General features: G+C 35.0%; 2 protein-coding genes across 2 annotated transcripts; both read left to right on the plus strand.

Annotated features, from left to right (window-relative positions):
* Positions 1-391: 391 nt before the first annotated feature.
* On the plus strand, positions 392-3,723 carry cisd1 (CDGSH iron sulfur domain 1). The gene is made up of 3 exons (XM_052572647.1): positions 392-556; positions 1,135-1,340; positions 2,437-3,723. The coding sequence occupies exons 1-3, from the start codon at positions 529-531 to the stop codon at positions 2,524-2,526; spliced, it is 324 nt and encodes a 107-aa protein (XP_052428607.1). The 5' UTR covers positions 392-528; the 3' UTR covers positions 2,527-3,723.
* A 1,046-nt stretch (positions 3,724-4,769) lies between these two features.
* On the plus strand, positions 4,770-14,889 carry ipmka (inositol polyphosphate multikinase a). The gene is made up of 6 exons (XM_052573481.1): positions 4,770-5,154; positions 6,141-6,226; positions 6,755-6,848; positions 11,346-11,518; positions 13,025-13,106; positions 13,671-14,889. Exons 1-6 carry the CDS (start codon positions 5,001-5,003, stop codon positions 14,165-14,167), a joined length of 1,086 nt encoding a protein of 361 aa, XP_052429441.1. The 5' UTR covers positions 4,770-5,000; the 3' UTR covers positions 14,168-14,889.
* The last annotated feature ends 1,580 nt before the right edge of the window (positions 14,890-16,469 follow it).

A 16,469-nucleotide genomic window follows, 5' to 3' on the forward strand; every position in this document is an offset into this window, starting at 1 on the left:
CTGTACACTACTTCAAAATAAAAGTATGTTTTAATGGTTTTAATAAGTCACATAAAAATTGATTATTGGCTACTGTCATGCCTTTCAACACAGAATTGTAATAGAAAATATTTGGGGCTCTGTATTTAAAACAATCCACATTCACTGTTTGAAAATAGTGGCAACAAAAAATAATATGAATTAATTTGAAAAACATTTAGATCGTTTAAATAAATCGATAAGAAATAAATAGTTTATATTAAACTTTGTTGCACATAAAAAAATCAGAGATACTGTTATTTAGTTTTTAACGCTCTTAGTGACCTGTAAAAAATAAAAATAAATCACACTGGGTTCACCTTTCACCGACCATATGGCAAGCGCAAAGTCAAAATAAAAGTCCAACTATTGCTTAATAACGCGCGTTCTGCGTAAAAACAGCGCACAGTTAATCAGATTGAATTCTCCATTTGGCCTTGAGGACGACTGAAGCTCTTCAAATTATGAGCAAAAAATAATCATAACAATACAAAACAATAATAATTAACCATGAGCGCGTCCAACTCCTTCCATAAAGGTAAAGACCTCCCTTTAAGATGTGTTTTTTAAGGCAATATACTGTTTTACTCAAGCTGCATGTGTTTATTGTCGGAGTTTTAGCTGTTGAATAATATAAACTACTGAAATAAAGCGAAATATGGAAGATATGGTTCATAAACACACATCATCAGGTTGTTATATGTAAGTGAGCGTCTCTGAATGTCTTCATTTGTTCTCTTTTTGCTCGCTGCATCGTTGAGAATCCGACTATCTTTGTTCGTATCAGGTTTCAAGAAATTAAATATAGTTTCAGTAACTGACATAGATTTAGTTGCTATGATTATTTAATGTAGTTTCAACGTTTAATGGTTCAAACAGTAGATCTGTAACTGTGTAGAAACGTAAACTATTTAGTATCTTTTTGATACTAAATGATTTAGATTTAGCCTAATTAATATAAGTCTAATATCATATTTATGCATGCATATCTAAAAATCGGTTATTTTAACTAACATGGATTTAGGTCCTATGATTACTCAATGTGTTAAATTTGTCACTGTAATTTCACTGGAGTATATTTCTCTGTATGGTAAGATGTTTTCTGTCCTCCTCCAGCTGAGATCATCACTGCAGTGTCTGTGACATTTGGAGCTGCAGCAGTGGGAATCCTCATCTACAAAACATTTTTTAGCAAAAGCGAATGCGTGAAGCCAAAGGTTAACCTTGATCTGCAGAAAGACAACCCCAAAGTGGTACATGCATTTGACATTGAGGACCTGGGCGACAAAGCTGTGTACTGTAGGTGCTGGAGATCCAAAAAGGTGAGAAAGTGCTTAATGAAAAACTTATCAGAAACTGCCATTAGAAATTACACAGAAACTTTTAAATTTGATCCATCAACACTCAAAATACACAAACGGTTGCATCAGAAATGTGAATTTTCTCCTGGACATCTTGCTGAAACCAGAATCTGGAACTAACCCCCATGAAACCAGGATAATTTTTTATTATGTACATAAATATAATACATAGACAGTTGGGTGTGATGAATACAACGAGGTGTTTTATCTTAAACCTGTCTGATAGCATTCCCATTTAACTCGTGCATTGCTTGCTAGTCACGTATTGCAGGGGTGGATCCAACTGTCATTGACCTGGCCCTGCAACTGGTGACTTTTTGGCTCTTGGTTGCATCCAAAATCACATACTTCCCTACTACTGAATATAGTAGGCAACTGTATGTGAGCTATAGTATTTCCAAAATTACAGCATTCCAAAAAAATAAAAAGCAGATGTTGCTGGATGACTTACTGTGATGAATGTAGTATGTCTACATTACATTTATCCTACACTCATTCACTCTTTTGATGGTCAGTAAGTAATTGCTTATTCAAAAGAAGAAAATACTCCAAAAATATGTTGTTTTGGAAGCAGTTGATGTCTTAGTTTGTGGTTTTTTAGTAGCCAATCACCTAAGTTTTAAATTCCATGTGACTATTATTGTGCTGAAGCCATGGGGACATCACTAGTGGCTATTTAGATCTGTGATCTTAAAATCAACAGAAGGGAAAAATTTCCATTTCATCCAAAGCGAAAAAACTTTGATCCTTCACATGATCCTTCAGAAATCATTCTTATATGCTGATTTGTTACTCATCAGTCATTTCTTCTTCTTATCAATGTTGAAAACACCTGTGCTGATTCCTATTTTTTTGTGGAAACTATGATTTTTTGCTTCAGGATTCTTTGATTAATAAAAATCATTAAAGAAAAGCATTTATTTTAAAGAAATCTTTTGTAACATTGCATAAACGTTTGATCAGTTTATTCTGCGTGCCTGCGGTATAAACTACATCAGTGACATCAATCTTGCTGTGATGCATTTTTAATGTAATTGTTTTCTCTGGTTTCTTACAGTTTCCATACTGTGATGGCGCACATGCTAAACACAATCAGGAAACGGGAGACAACGTTGGTCCTCTGATCATTAAACGCAAGGAGGCATGAGCATTTCTACTGTTCATGACCGTCCATTCTCAGTGATTGAGATTAGTGTGTCTTCGCTTTCCATGTGTGTTCAGGGCTGATGGGATTAAATGTGTGATTATGTAATCCTGTGTATGTATGCTTGATTGGTTTCTCAGTTTCTTTTTTTTTCAGCTTTCAGACCAGTACTATCTGTAAACCTGGAACACAAAACCAGTCTTAAGTGTCCATTTTTCTGAAGCTGAATAAATAAGATTTCTATTGATGTATTTAGGATCTGACAATATTTGGCCAAGAATTGGGAAAATTGGGAACTGTTTGAAAATCTGGAATCTGAGGGTGCAAAAAAAAAAAAAAATCTAAATCGCCTTTGAATTGTCCAAATGAATTCTTAGCTATGCATATTACTAATCAAAAATTAAGTTTTTATATATTTAAGGTAGGACATTTACAAAATATCTTCATGGAACATGATCTTTACTTAATATCCTAATGATTTTTGGCATAATTTTTGGTATAATTTTGACCCATAGTACAATGTGTTTTTTGTTTTTTTTGTAGCTGTTGCTACAAATATACCCCAGTGACTTAAGACTGGTTTTGTGGGTCACATATATATCTGGGTGGTTGTTAAGCAATACATATCAATTTTCTCTTTTTATCTGCTTAGACTTTATGGGATATGTTCTGGTTTAACCAAACTCTCCTAAATATGATTCTGTGCTTAAACACTGGTCATAATATTGTAGAAACACTAGAGACAAAAACTTGAATTGAGAAAAAAAAAAAAACACATGACTTTGAACAGAAACTTGTTCATTTTAGGAGATAAATATGAATGTAAAAGGTATGTAGTATGAAAACCAAATGGAAATTTTCTAATGTTTTCTTGCTATGTTAAATTATTCACACATGACCTTGACTGATTACTGACACTAAATGTATTTAAAATGGCATTCTCCTGTATTTTGAATCCTAGCCACAGAATCTGACAGGTAGGCTACTGTTTTATGTCGTTTAAAATCTAATTTGTAGTATTTTGCCTTGTCGTTCAGAAATATGTACTTGTGGAAATGCAAGATCTGTTTCTCTAACTGAACCAAATGTTGTATGGAGAAAATCACGTTTTGATGAGCTTGTCTTTTCTGTGAAATTATTGTTTTCTCTCTCAGAAAAGTACACTGTACAAGTTTGATGTTAAATAAACAGTTTCAAACAGGTCGTGTGAGAATCACCCAAGCACAGGATTCAGAGTAAAACTTTAATGAAACGCTCAGCAGTTTAGTTTGTGTCGCTTGAATGAAATTAAATTATTGATAGTGACCTTACGTCATTTAAAAACAGATTTTCAAGTGTGAGTTCTTTTGTAAGAACCATTAATAGATTGCGTCCGGTTCGATTTAACCGGTTCTTCTTAATGAACCGGTTGACCCAGTTCACCGAATCGAACTGAATTGTGAAACTTTTTTTAACGTCTCTGACACTCCATCTGAGTCAAAATAAACTAATATCCCGGAGTAATTCATGTACTCAAACAGTACACTGACTGAACTGCTGTGAAGAGAGAACTGAAGATGAACACGGAGCCGAGCCAGATAAAGAACGTACACGCCTTGGAGCGGTTCTCGTTCTCGAGTCAAGAACCGGTTGTATCGGTTTCGGATCACCAGTACACTGTGGGTCTCTCTCTCTCTCTCTCTCTCTCTCTCTCTCTCTCTCTATATATATATATAGTCTTTGATTTTAAGTGTACTGTCCTAATGTTTTAATGTTTGTATTGTTTAATAATAATAAATAAATAAATAAATAACTGAACCGAGAACCAATTCTGTCAGACGCTTCCGATTTGAGAACCGATGAGCGTTACAATTACATGCGTGTAATTGTTCAGGAGGACAAGATGCATAACAAAGTATTTGGTTAAACATCAGAAAGTGTGTTAAAATAAATCTATTTAATTTTTTCAAAAAGATGAATGTACCTTATCTGTGTATTTTGTTAAATTGTAGATTCTGTTAGATTATAGGCCAAAGGGGTTTACAGGGAAGTTGGACAATAATTAAGACTCTGTGTTTATTAGGAATAAGGGATGATTCATGAAATACCTGTACTGTCGTTCGTTCACAAATTAAGTTTGTAGTAAATAGAACATGAAAACGAGTAGAGCAGCTGAACTTGGATTGGTGGAACGCGTGTTCACGTCACAAGAGACGCGTCGCGCACGAATGCCATCTCTGATTGGTAAACTCTGTGTTCACGTCACGAACCATCCCCGAACCACGCGTCGCGCTCTAGTGTAGATTTAAACTACGGACACATATGCGAGTAAATGAACAAAACATTCGAGGCTCCAGAAGCGCAGCTGCTCAGAAGAAAGAGACATTTCGAGTTTTAATGAACACGTTTATGTTCTTTTAGAATAACTGTCAGATATGGAAAATGATTAACAGAAGTTTTGCCAGCTTCCGTCAAACTTGGATAAGTTGAAGTTGAACATGTCTGCAGATGGTCAGATCATGGACTCATCATCTCGAACGCTGGAAAAGCTGGAAAATAAAAATAATAAGAACGGGTCAGTAAAGCAGGTGGATGGATGCGTGCCCTTTTCTCATCAAGTGGCTGGACATAAATGCGGAATCAATAACACTGGTCAGTTCTTCTGAAGCTCTTCATTGAATCTTCCTTTTTTATTTTAAGAAAACCTTATGTTTACAGTGACAGTGGAATATTTATATTAAATGGAATTTAAAAGGAATAATGAAGGAATGTTAATCGTTTGAACTATTGTGTGTACTGTATACTGTTTGGATTGGATTAGGATGAACACCTATCAAAAAGTTTATACAGGACATATTTCTTCCATAATCTGTTAACCAATCCTAAAGAGATCACTAAATCATATCAGAATGAAATGGCATCCTACTGGATAAACTGAACTTTCTAATTTAGAGTCTTTTGTAGAATTATTCTGGAATAATGTTGGGATAAAAAGAGAATCTCAGTGTGATCTATAGGAAATGTAAAAGCCTAAAAGATTTTCTTTAATTGACTTTCCTAATCCTATATATGAGACTTTATCCTTTGCAATATGATATGAATCTTTACACATTTCTTCAGTACATTTTAATGAGAGCAAATTCAGTTGTCTGCTGTGGAGGTCTTTCACTGGGTTTTTTTTCTAACAGGCTTGCAAGGTTTAGTTGGGCAATATATCATGTAAGAGAACTAATTATAGTTTATTAAAGGGTCCGAGGATTTGTCACTTGTTTAACATGGAATAAATGTATTAATTTGCTTCTGCCAACAGTCAGATGACATCATTTCCTCTGTTGTAGTAACTCTTATGTGTCATGGGGATTTTCTGAATGAATGAGATGGGAGCTGTTATCTGATGGACTGTCAGATTGTCAGCAGTCAGTGCTTTGTCTTTTCTTGTGTTAAAGGAATAGTTCACCCTCAGATTCAGTATTAACTACCCTCATGAAGTTTCAAACTGGCTTATTTTCTTGTTAGAAAAACATTTCTCAAATGTTTTCCCGGCTTTCATAAAAGCTTTCCCACTCAAAATATCCACAGTTGTCATGATGATGAAGTGTTAGCAGGTTTTCAGTGTTTGCGTCTCTGGAATTGCACAGGTGTTCTGCAGCATCCTGATGGAACGATCCTGAAACAGCTGCAAGCTCCTCCGAGAGGCCCGCGAGAGATGAACTTCTACACACAGGTAACTAAGAAGAATCCACATCACTGTAAGCAGTACAGAATATATACAGCGGTAGTCTTCACATGCAAATAATGTCAGAGGGACAAACATCTAAACCATAAAAACTAAAAACAACTGCAAGCCAAAATAACTTAACTGTAAATTTCCATTTAAATGAATGAATTACAATGTCTTTCACTCTTTACACTACTACTATTCCTTTAGCTACTTTTATTCATTAAGGATGCATTAAATTGACCAAAAGTGGCAGTGAAGCCATTTCTAACATTATAAAACAAAATATTTCTATTTTAAATAAATGCTGTTCTTTTGAACTTTCCATTCATAAAAGGACCCCTAAAAAATGATTCCAGTTTCCCAAAAAAATAAGTAAAACATCTGTTTTCAATTAATATTAACTCCTTGTTTTCGATAAAAATTCACTCTTTGAGAGTGTCAAAATGAAAGAGTATACCCAGCTAATAAAAATATGTTCTAAGAATGTTATGAAAACATTATTTGAATGTATTCTTTTTCACATGTTTGCAGGTATTTGCTAAGGACTGTACAGATAAAAGGCTATTGGATTTGCGACAACATCTTCCCAAGTTTTATGGCACATGGATGCCACGAGAGTCACATGGTGAGATAGAACAACAACCCAGTAAACAAATTATGTTCTATGCTTTGCTAATTAAATCTTTTTTGCTTTTTAGATGCGCATTTTGAATGTAAAAAAAAAAACATTCAAAATGCGCATCTAAAAAACAAAAAAGATTATTTAAACAAACAAACAACAACAAAAAAATGTTCCATGAACTATTTAAGAACCTTATTACAAACCAGATAACCTTGAACTCAAGCTTTCTCTTAGCGTTATTGGAAGACTGTTATTTCATAAATCTGAGAGAACATTACTAGCTAAGGAAACCCAGTATTGATCATATATGGATAGTGAATTTGAAACAACATCTGCAAACCATTTTACTTCCATAATCTTATGGATTTAAGAATAAAACAGGATATTCATCAGGGGTGGAGTGTGCTGTTACATTCTGATAAGATTACAAAGGCAAAGATTTGACACTATTTGAAATAATATGCACAATAAGACCAAGATGATTGATGAGGAAAGTAAATAAGGTCAGATGCGATTCAATGACATATTTTGTCAGTCCTGGTTGTACTCCGCAATCATGTTCATTAAAACTGTTCATTTAGCAGTCCAGTTTGAAGGTCGTTCACTCTAGTTAGTGTTATCTGTGTTTGATGAGTTTAGGGGGTAACTAATAAGTTAATAATTGCTAGATGGTTTGGTATGTGGTGTGGGATGTCATCCAGCAGTGGTATGTTCTTTGGAAGCTCATAAAGATGCTTATGTAATCATATTTTGTGCCTCATTATGGGAGTTGCCATGTGTCCAAAGTACATGCGCTTTGTGGGTGATGTGTTTGTTTAGTCTGTGTATAGTCTATGTACTTTAAAGGAGTGTTCAGTTGATCAGTATTGGACTTTACACTGCCGTTCTGTCTGCTCTCTTGTGTTTGTGTGTGACCATCCCGGTAATGACACGCCATAAATCATTGTGTCAGCCGACAGTACTGAGAAAGAACTTGTCAGAAATAACTGACTGGTCATCGAGGCGTATCTGTTGACATATTGTCATTTCGCCTCTAAAACATCTCTAGCTTCAGTGTTTAAAATCATTCATGAATTCATCACTGCTTTTTAAAGATGTTTTATTGTTAGACTGAAGAGTAACGTTTATTTTCTGAAGATGCAGTCAGGCATGTAGGTTATATTTCTTGCCCTGCAAACATTTTCACTAGCCCAACCTCAAAGGAATACTCAACATTTTTTATGTTAATTTACTTTTTAAAATGTTCCTTAATATAATATCTAATATAAAATATTATATTTCTCAAAAGTTGGAGTCAATACAATTATTATTCTAAACTAAGTTAATACTTAATAATAGAAAAATGACAGTAAAAACCTTTAAGGTACAACTTGTAAGATATTTGCAGTAGAATATACAAAAACCACTAGGCTAGTGTTATATATTTTGTCCAGCTAAAAATATCTCTGATGTTTTCAACTACTTGTAAATCATGAGATAATTCCCATTCCAAACAGTGAGACGGGGCCGTGCAGTCGCCAGCCGATGACGTTAGTTACCCTTTGTTACCGCCTTTACTGACGTAGAAACCACATGACAACAGTGTTGTGGACAAATGCGGAAGTAGCTTCGCGACAAACTTCAACTAGAAAGAGATGCCGATCTCTCTTGTGTTTTACTCGTTTTCACGCCAAACACGGGGCATCGCGTCTGATCCATAGTCTGATCGCGTCTTTGCATTGACTTTGTATGCAGTCTACTTGCGCAAATCGATGAACTCGCGTTAAATCCATGATTTATCTTTCCGTCTGATTGATGGCCTTCAGCAGTTGGGTAGATACAAATCCCATCATTCCACGCTCCTTCTTAGCGTCATCAAACCACGCGATTGTTATTGTTTTGGTAGCGCGCCGTCTCGTGGCAGGTCCTACAACCTGTACCTTTGACAGTGTAACAAACAAACAAAAAATCTATTTCAAATAAATGTTGTTCTTTTTAATTTTTTATTCATCAAATTATTCTGGCAAGTAAATAAATAGATAAATCACAGTTTACATAAAATTGATCAGTACAACAAAATTCAGATCTATCATCACAGGAATAAATTAAATTGTTTTATATATATATATATATATATATATATATATATATACAGTTGTTTTAAAATGTAAAATTTCAAAAGAGACTATATATTGAATATATATTTTCTCTGCTTTTATAGAGAAAATGTAATGTTTTTCTAATCCATTGGGAATCATATTTTTCAAATAAAACCAAGGTAACACTCATTTTACAAACAGCACACAGTGAAAAAATACAACATAAATAAATAAATAAATAAAGCTAGGTTTATGCATTTATGCGACTGCATAAAGCCAGCATAATTTGAAATCACGTTTAAAGTTTAAAGCATTCAATTAACATGGGCCGATTGTCACTCAGAGAACACGCGATCATGTTGGATAAAAATAATGTACATACTTCACAAGATCTCACAGCTGGATTCGACTAAGTTTGCAAGATTTGTGAAATTAAATATTCATTAGTCATTCAAAGATTTGTTTTAATGAAATAAATGTGTATTTGCTTATATTGCTAATAATAAAAAAAGCAATCGTTATAATACTTTTTGTATACATTAATTCCAGTGCTTTAAGTGAGCCGGTATGCACAGGTACTCAGTACCGCCACTTCCAAATATAGCTCTTGAGTGTACCACCACCGCTTTTAGTGTACTGGTACGTTCATTTGGACCTCTTTTTTAATAGAGGTTTTAATCCTTTGCCTTCACTGCCGCTTTTCAGGGCACCCTTCACAATGCACGCTTCCTAATTCTTCCTAGTTCGGAGTATGGAGCGTGAATCATTTGAAGCAGTTTGGGAGTTCGTAGCGGGATCGCGAATCATTTGAGTCAGTTCGGAGCAGCTTCGCGGATCATTTGAATCAGTTCGAGAAATCGGAGCGGGTTCGCGAATCATTTGAGTCAGTTTGGGAGTTCGGAGCGGGTTCGCGAATCATTTGAGTGAGTTCGGGAGTTCGGAGCGGGTTCGCGAATCATTGAGTCAGTTAGGGGATCGCAAATCATTTGAATCAGTTCGGGAGTTCGGAGCGGGATCCCGAATCATTTGAGTAAGTTCGGGAGTTCGGAGCGGGTTCGCGAATCATTGAGTCAGTTTGGGGATCGCAAATCATTTGAATCAATTCGGGAGTTCGGAGCGGCTTCGCGGATCATTTGAATCAATTCGAAAGTTCGTATCGGGTTGGCGAATCATTTGAGTCAGTTCGGGAGTTCAAAGCGGGTTCGCGAATCATTTGAGTCAGTTTGGGGATCGCGAATCATTTGAATCAGTTCGGGAGTTCGGAGTGAGATCGCGAATCATTTGAGTCAGTTTGGGGAACGCGAAAGAAAGTCGAAGTTTGAATGCAGTAATGTAGTAGCTCTTTCTAAGGGTATTTTTTCAAAATCCTTTTGCACATTTTATATATGTTCAGTAGTTCTTTCTAGCTCAAGCAAATCCACAAACTAATAAAATGATTTATTGTTAAGGTTGCCTGTTGACTGCTTTATATAAAAGCCCTTCAATATAGTTGTTGTTAAGAAAATATTTTTTTGTGTGTGGCTATATTAGAGTACCGGCATCTCTTTTGGGCCACTTAAAGCACTGATTAATTCCTTTGTTTAACCTTTCTATCAGATTACTAGACAGACTTCTATCCATATTAAATAGAACTGTTAACAACGACAGTAAATGAGAGAGAGTGTGAGCACTGTGTGCGCTCAGGTGGTGCCTTACTTAGCGCCATCAAAATAAAAGTCCCACCTCAAACACATTTGCCAAGCAGAAAAACGTATAGGCCTTGGCGATATATCGGTGTTATATCTGAACACCAACTTTAGTAGATGTAGAAACACGATCCACCACATCTCGATTTCCCTATTTGAACAGCTTTTAGCCCAGCAGATGAAGCAAATTTATTCATAATGACTTCACTCAGCCAGGTTTCATTGAAGAGCAGTGCAGCAGTTTGAAAAGACCTTGTTGGTGTGGGCGAGAAGTTGTTAATCCGTTTTGTTGAAAAGGGAATGGACATTTGCAAGATGAATTTTTGTGAGCGCAGTTCAAAACCAGAGCACTGGAGCGTTTCCTTCTGAGTCTAAGTGCATTTGAACAACAAAGCTGTACCTTTGACTAGAATGTCCAGCAAAACGTTTGAATAAACAAAAAATTGAAAAAAAGTTTCTGGGATGTATTCCTTAATGTTAAGGAATTTGTTCTTATAGAAGAAGAATGAAAAAAAAAAAACAGAACAAACAAACAGAAACATCAGAAGAATTGCGTCTTGGCTGCCATTTGCGGCACCATCTTGTTGACTAAAGATCAATAGTGTTTTAAACCAATTGTTTAATTGCAAGGCATAAAAATTTTCCCCAAAAATTATTATTATGTATTTCTGTCATTTGGGTCCACAAAAACTCTATTGTGAAAGTACTCTCAGAACTCTTCTCTCCTTTTTTCTCAGAGCTGTATCTGAAACTGGAGGATGTTACGCGGAGGTTCTTACGGCCCTGCATCATGGATGTGAAGATCGGGAGGAGAAGTTATGACCCGTTTGCATCAAAAGAAAAACGTGAAGAGCAGATTAGCAAGTATCCTCTGATGGAAGAGATCGGGTTCCTGTTATTGGGCATGAGGGTGAGACAGTGTGTGTGTGATTTATTAACTTTCCATATTCTCATTATGCAGGATCTCCTGTTTTTCTGCTGTTTTATCTCTGTATCCTCCTCTAGTTATCTGATTTTTTAAATACAAACTGAGGCTTCATAAAGACAAATATGAAGCTTCAGATCACCCAAGTGAAGGCCTCTGAAGGTTCGATGTCAGTGCTGCACAACAGAAATCCCCGTCTGCTGTCTTGTAAGGCTTGATCAATATTCAAAGCTTATCCGGACACTTAGTTAATTACCTCTGAGGAATACTGATAAGACATTTGATGATAAGATTGTGATGAAACCAGCGCTCAGTGCACACACTCCTCTGCTTTTGCTTTCTACACCTCATCTGCACTGGCTGTGAAGAAGGTCACAGGAGAAGAGACAGATCAAATTAATTCAGCATCGTCTGGTTCTGATGCACTTATCACTGAATTATATGTGTTATAAAACAAATTTGCTTAAATAGACAGCACTTGTGTCTTTCTAGGAAGATTGTCCTTGCCGCTGTTGCTAATAATCTTTGTAAAACCACTTTTGAAAAAATATTTATTCCTAAAAGTTCTATAAAAATAAATACTTCATTAAAAATGTCATATTTGGGGGCCATAGGCATCAAAACTTGGAAAAGCCCTGACCTGGTTAATCACGATGTTTCTAATGGCCAGTAGGTGTTGCCAGCTTTAACATCCATGCCCTGTTAATCTGAAACTAAATATGATAAATATTATCAATTATAAATTACAGCTGAAAGGAGATTTTGCAATGATGTCACACTGAATAGCTCCGCCCACCATGAAATCCTGCTCTACACAGCTTTAATCAAACATGTTCTGATTGACTGCAGCATTTTTCTTACAGTAAAGAGAGACAGTACTCTCAGGATTAATAAGACAATCAAATTATTAGGATAAAGAAATTACATATGCATTTTACTATTGATGTTTTTTGCAGCCTTATGAGTTCCACTAGGTGTGATGCCTCCATCTCTCTTCCGGTTCAGTGTTTCCATCCTCCAGCCTCTCAGTAAATCATCTTCTCTCTCTGCTTTCTGCGTGTTCTTGTTTCTTTGCACCTAATTGGTTTCAGTGTCTCAAGGTTGGGAAGTATTTGCCAGCTACTGTCACCCTCCCCTTCCTCTCCCCTCTCTCTCTGTTACTTGTTTCTGTTTGTTTCATTTGTTTTGTAGTGTGGAAGGATCCGTTCAGGGAGACTCATCACAGTTTTAAGTCTGAATGCATGCCAGTCTCTCCAGAGCTGTTCTAAACCTAGTGAGATGCCTATGTAGAAAGCATTTTAAGGCCTCCCAGGCACAATGAAGATTGGACTGTTTGACCTAATATCTGTCTGTGCGGTGTATTTAGCTAAAGCTCATTTCTAGACTTCAAGGCAGGCCTGTTGTTTTGAAACAGAGCTTCTTTTATGTTTCTCTTTATTGCAGGGCTTGTGATGGATCTCCTCTGATCTTTTTCTCGTCTTCTCACCTCAGGTGTACCAGATCCACTCAGACAGTTACATCACTCATGACCAGTTCTATGGGCGCAGTCTCAGAAAGGACACTTTAAAAAATGGTCTGACTCCAACTTTATTATTATTATTATTACTTTAATGTTATGTGTATGGAATTGCTTTCTTTTTCAATCTTTCTTTCTTTTCTTCCTTTGTTGTTGCTGTGTTTTTAATTGTGATTTCCAGGCTTTGAAACAATCAAACAACAACAATAATAATTCTTATTATTATGCACAGGGATCTAACCATTTTATTTATTTATTTTAAATGTAATCATTATTTAAATAGTGATTTCCAGGTTTGGAGAGCAAGTAAACAAAGAAACAACAACAACAAATAATAATAATAATAATATATTTTTTATTATTAATATAATAATAATAATTATTATTATATATTTTTAATTGTATAACATTTTAATTTTTTATTGTGGTTTTATATTGGGGTTTCTTCTTTAGTTCTTCTTTTATCCAGATAGATAAATAAATAGATAGAAAGATAGATTGATAGATTTTACACATTATTAGAATTGGTAAAAATGTGAACTATGTTTATAATAATGCTAAAGATGAAATAGTGGTTCACGTTGATCATGAAGTCGAATCTGTGAATTTTTATTCCCTTAGGCCTGAGCAGATTCTTCCACAATGGTCAAGAACTACAGAGGCATGCAGTTTCTCTCATCATCTCCAAAATCCGCCGCATTCTCCGCTGGTTTGAGAGCCAGACCCAGCTGCATTTCTACGCCAGCTCTCTGCTGCTGGTGTATGAGGGCTCTCCTCACACAATCAATACATCCAAACACAAGCCAGCTGATCCAGCAACAGGACATCAGCAGGGGGAGCCACAGAGCAAGGCTTTGAGCTTTCAGAGCAGTTTAACACACAGTCACCCGTACTGCCACAACATTGAGGGGAACACCAACGGAAAACATGGAGGAAGTGAAGAAAAGAAAGCAAAGGAAATTGGAATGGGGGATAAGAAGCAGTTTGGACAGGAGGAGGCAGTGGAGGTGAAGATGATCGATTTTGCTCATGTATTTCAAAGCGACAGTCCGGATGAGAGCTACATGTACGGACTCAGGAACCTTCTCTCAACTTTAGAACAAATACTGAAGGACTGACATCTGTCCATCTCTCTCTTCACTGGTTGGATGTTTCTGACTGTTGTTTTAAAGCCAGTGCAGATCATTTCACACACATACACAAACATTGCCAATGCCTTAATTTGGACGATAGTTTTGTAATATATTTATAGGGATAATTTTCTTAATCTTTTGAGATAAAAGGGTTCATTGTATTATGAAAACATACTGTAACTTTCATAACTTAAGACTCTGGATAAGAAAGGCTGTCACTGTTTGCTGTCAACAACTAAACATTTACTAAAAATAGGTACTGTAGAACTCAGGGAAAAATAATCTTAAATTATGATATGATAAAGCAGTTCATCTGTGCTGTCAAGACACTTACAATGTAAGTTACTGATGTCACATAATGACTCCACTTCTGATGCAACTATTGATGTTTTTATTCAAAAAAATGCGCTTTGATTCCAAAGTAAATTATTGTTAGATTTATTTTTAACATTTATGTTTACCTTATCACTGTCAAAAATATCCACATTGGTGTGAATTTTAGAAAAGTAATGTATTTTATTTGTATGAATATTTAAAAATAAATTTGGCTGATTTAAATCTGTAAAAACAATGCATTCAAATTATATTATATTGAATTACATTAGTAAATTTACTTAAGAACTGTAATTGTCTGAAAATAAGAAACGTTTTCCAAGAACATGCTCAATGTTTTTTTTTTTTTAATAAATGTAAAGTTATACAATGAATGCATGCATGCATTCTTTCTTTCTTTCTGTCTTTATTTCTGTCTTTCTTTCTTTCTTTTCCTTTCACTTACATTTAAAAAAAAAAAAAAATCACATCTCTACATAAAACATGTTATGGGTGAAATACTTTATTTATTACATATAATTTTTTTTATGAACAAAACAGAATTAGCAGTGAGCAGTCATTAAAGGAATAGTTCACCCAAAAATGAAAATTTGCGGAAACTTTACTCAAACCTAGGCCATCCAAGATGCAGATGAGTTTGTTTCTTCATCAGAACAGATTTAGAGAAATGTAGCATTACATCGCTTGGTCACCAATGGATCCTCTGCAGTGAATGGGTGCCGTCAAAATGAGAGTCCAAACAGCTGATAAAAACCTTCCAATAATCCACACGATACCAGTTCTCATCAAGTTACCGCAAGTAAACTTCAAATCACTGCTTCCTGCTCCTTCACCTTTATGTATGACATTAAATATACAGAATTCAAAATAAAATTAAGTTTTAAAAATGTCGAACTGATTTTATGCTGCTAACATTCTTTGTTGGAAGGATCCAACTAAGTTAATTGTAATAGCATTTTAAAGCTATACTTTTCCTTTGACATTTTACCCTAAATGTCTCAAATCTCAGAACATAATGTGTGTAAAATGTCTAATGGACTAGAAATGTCTGTGAAGCATAAAATGTTCAACCGACAGAGCCCTTGATTGTTCTCTTATGCTTTAAAAGTTATAAGAGCACTCCTCTCCTGTGATAATATGGATAAATTTAGCATTGCTGAAAGCTTCAGATTCTTCACTGACTTACAGTTCTCCCTAATGGTTGCTTTGTGTTTTCATCTCTCCCATAAAAGTTTGTTATTATCCATGAACTATCTCTCACATGAGCAACAAGAAACACTTTCCACCAAATGGCTCTTATAATTAGAGACTGGACAAAACTAATTTTGCGATGTTCTACAGTTTAATATAGACAAATCACAATGAGAAAACGGAAAAACAAAAAACAATTACTTTAATTCTTGGTAACACTTTAGAAAAAGGTCCAATTAGTTGATGTTAGTTAACTACTTTAGTTAACATGAACAAAACAAAAACAATCCTTCAGCATTTATTAATCTTGGTTAATGTTAATTTCAAGATTTACTAATGCATTATTCAAATCAAAAGTTGTGCTCATTAGTTAATGCAGTGTGAATTAGCATGAACTACCAATGAATAACTGTATTTCAATTAACTAACATTAACAAAGATTAATAAATACAGTAATAAATGTATTGTTCATTGTTTGTTCATGTTAATTAATAAATTAACCAATGGAACCTTATTCTAAAGTGTTACCTAATTCTTTTCTGAAGCTTAAAGACTTCTTAATTTATGCAAATTAAGTGCAAAAAAAGCAGATTTCTTTTTAATACTTGATCAAGCAAGTCAAGACGGAGACATCACAGCATAATAATCAAGTTGTTTTAAAATAGATTAAAACAGACAAATGAATGTAAATTAAATTTCATGTGGATAAGCACACAGTTATTGCGCTGCTGTCCTGCTGTGTTTCTTCATTTACACTTTCACT

This window comes from Carassius gibelio, chromosome B13, assembly GCF_023724105.1.
Source record: "Carassius gibelio isolate Cgi1373 ecotype wild population from Czech Republic chromosome B13, carGib1.2-hapl.c, whole genome shotgun sequence".
NCBI classification, from domain to species: Eukaryota; Metazoa; Chordata; class Actinopteri; order Cypriniformes; family Cyprinidae; genus Carassius; species Carassius gibelio.

Bases quoted from the DNA above. Each gene is read 5' to 3' on its own strand.
- ipmka (XM_052573481.1), top strand. From the start codon at position 5,001: ATGTCTGCAGATGGTCAGATCATGGACTCATCATCTCGAACGCTGGAA. The intron at 6,849-11,345 runs GTGAGATAGAAC...CTTTTTTCTCAG, and splicing joins GATGCCACGAGAGTCACATG to AGCTGTATCTGAAACTGGAG. The intron at 13,107-13,670 runs GTCTGACTCCAA...TTATTCCCTTAG, and splicing joins AAAGGACACTTTAAAAAATG to GCCTGAGCAGATTCTTCCAC.
- cisd1 (XM_052572647.1), top strand. From the start codon at position 529: ATGAGCGCGTCCAACTCCTTCCATAAAG. The intron at 557-1,134 runs GTAAAGACCTCC...GTCCTCCTCCAG, and splicing joins GTCCAACTCCTTCCATAAAG to CTGAGATCATCACTGCAGTG. The intron at 1,341-2,436 runs GTGAGAAAGTGC...GGTTTCTTACAG, and splicing joins GGTGCTGGAGATCCAAAAAG to TTTCCATACTGTGATGGCGC.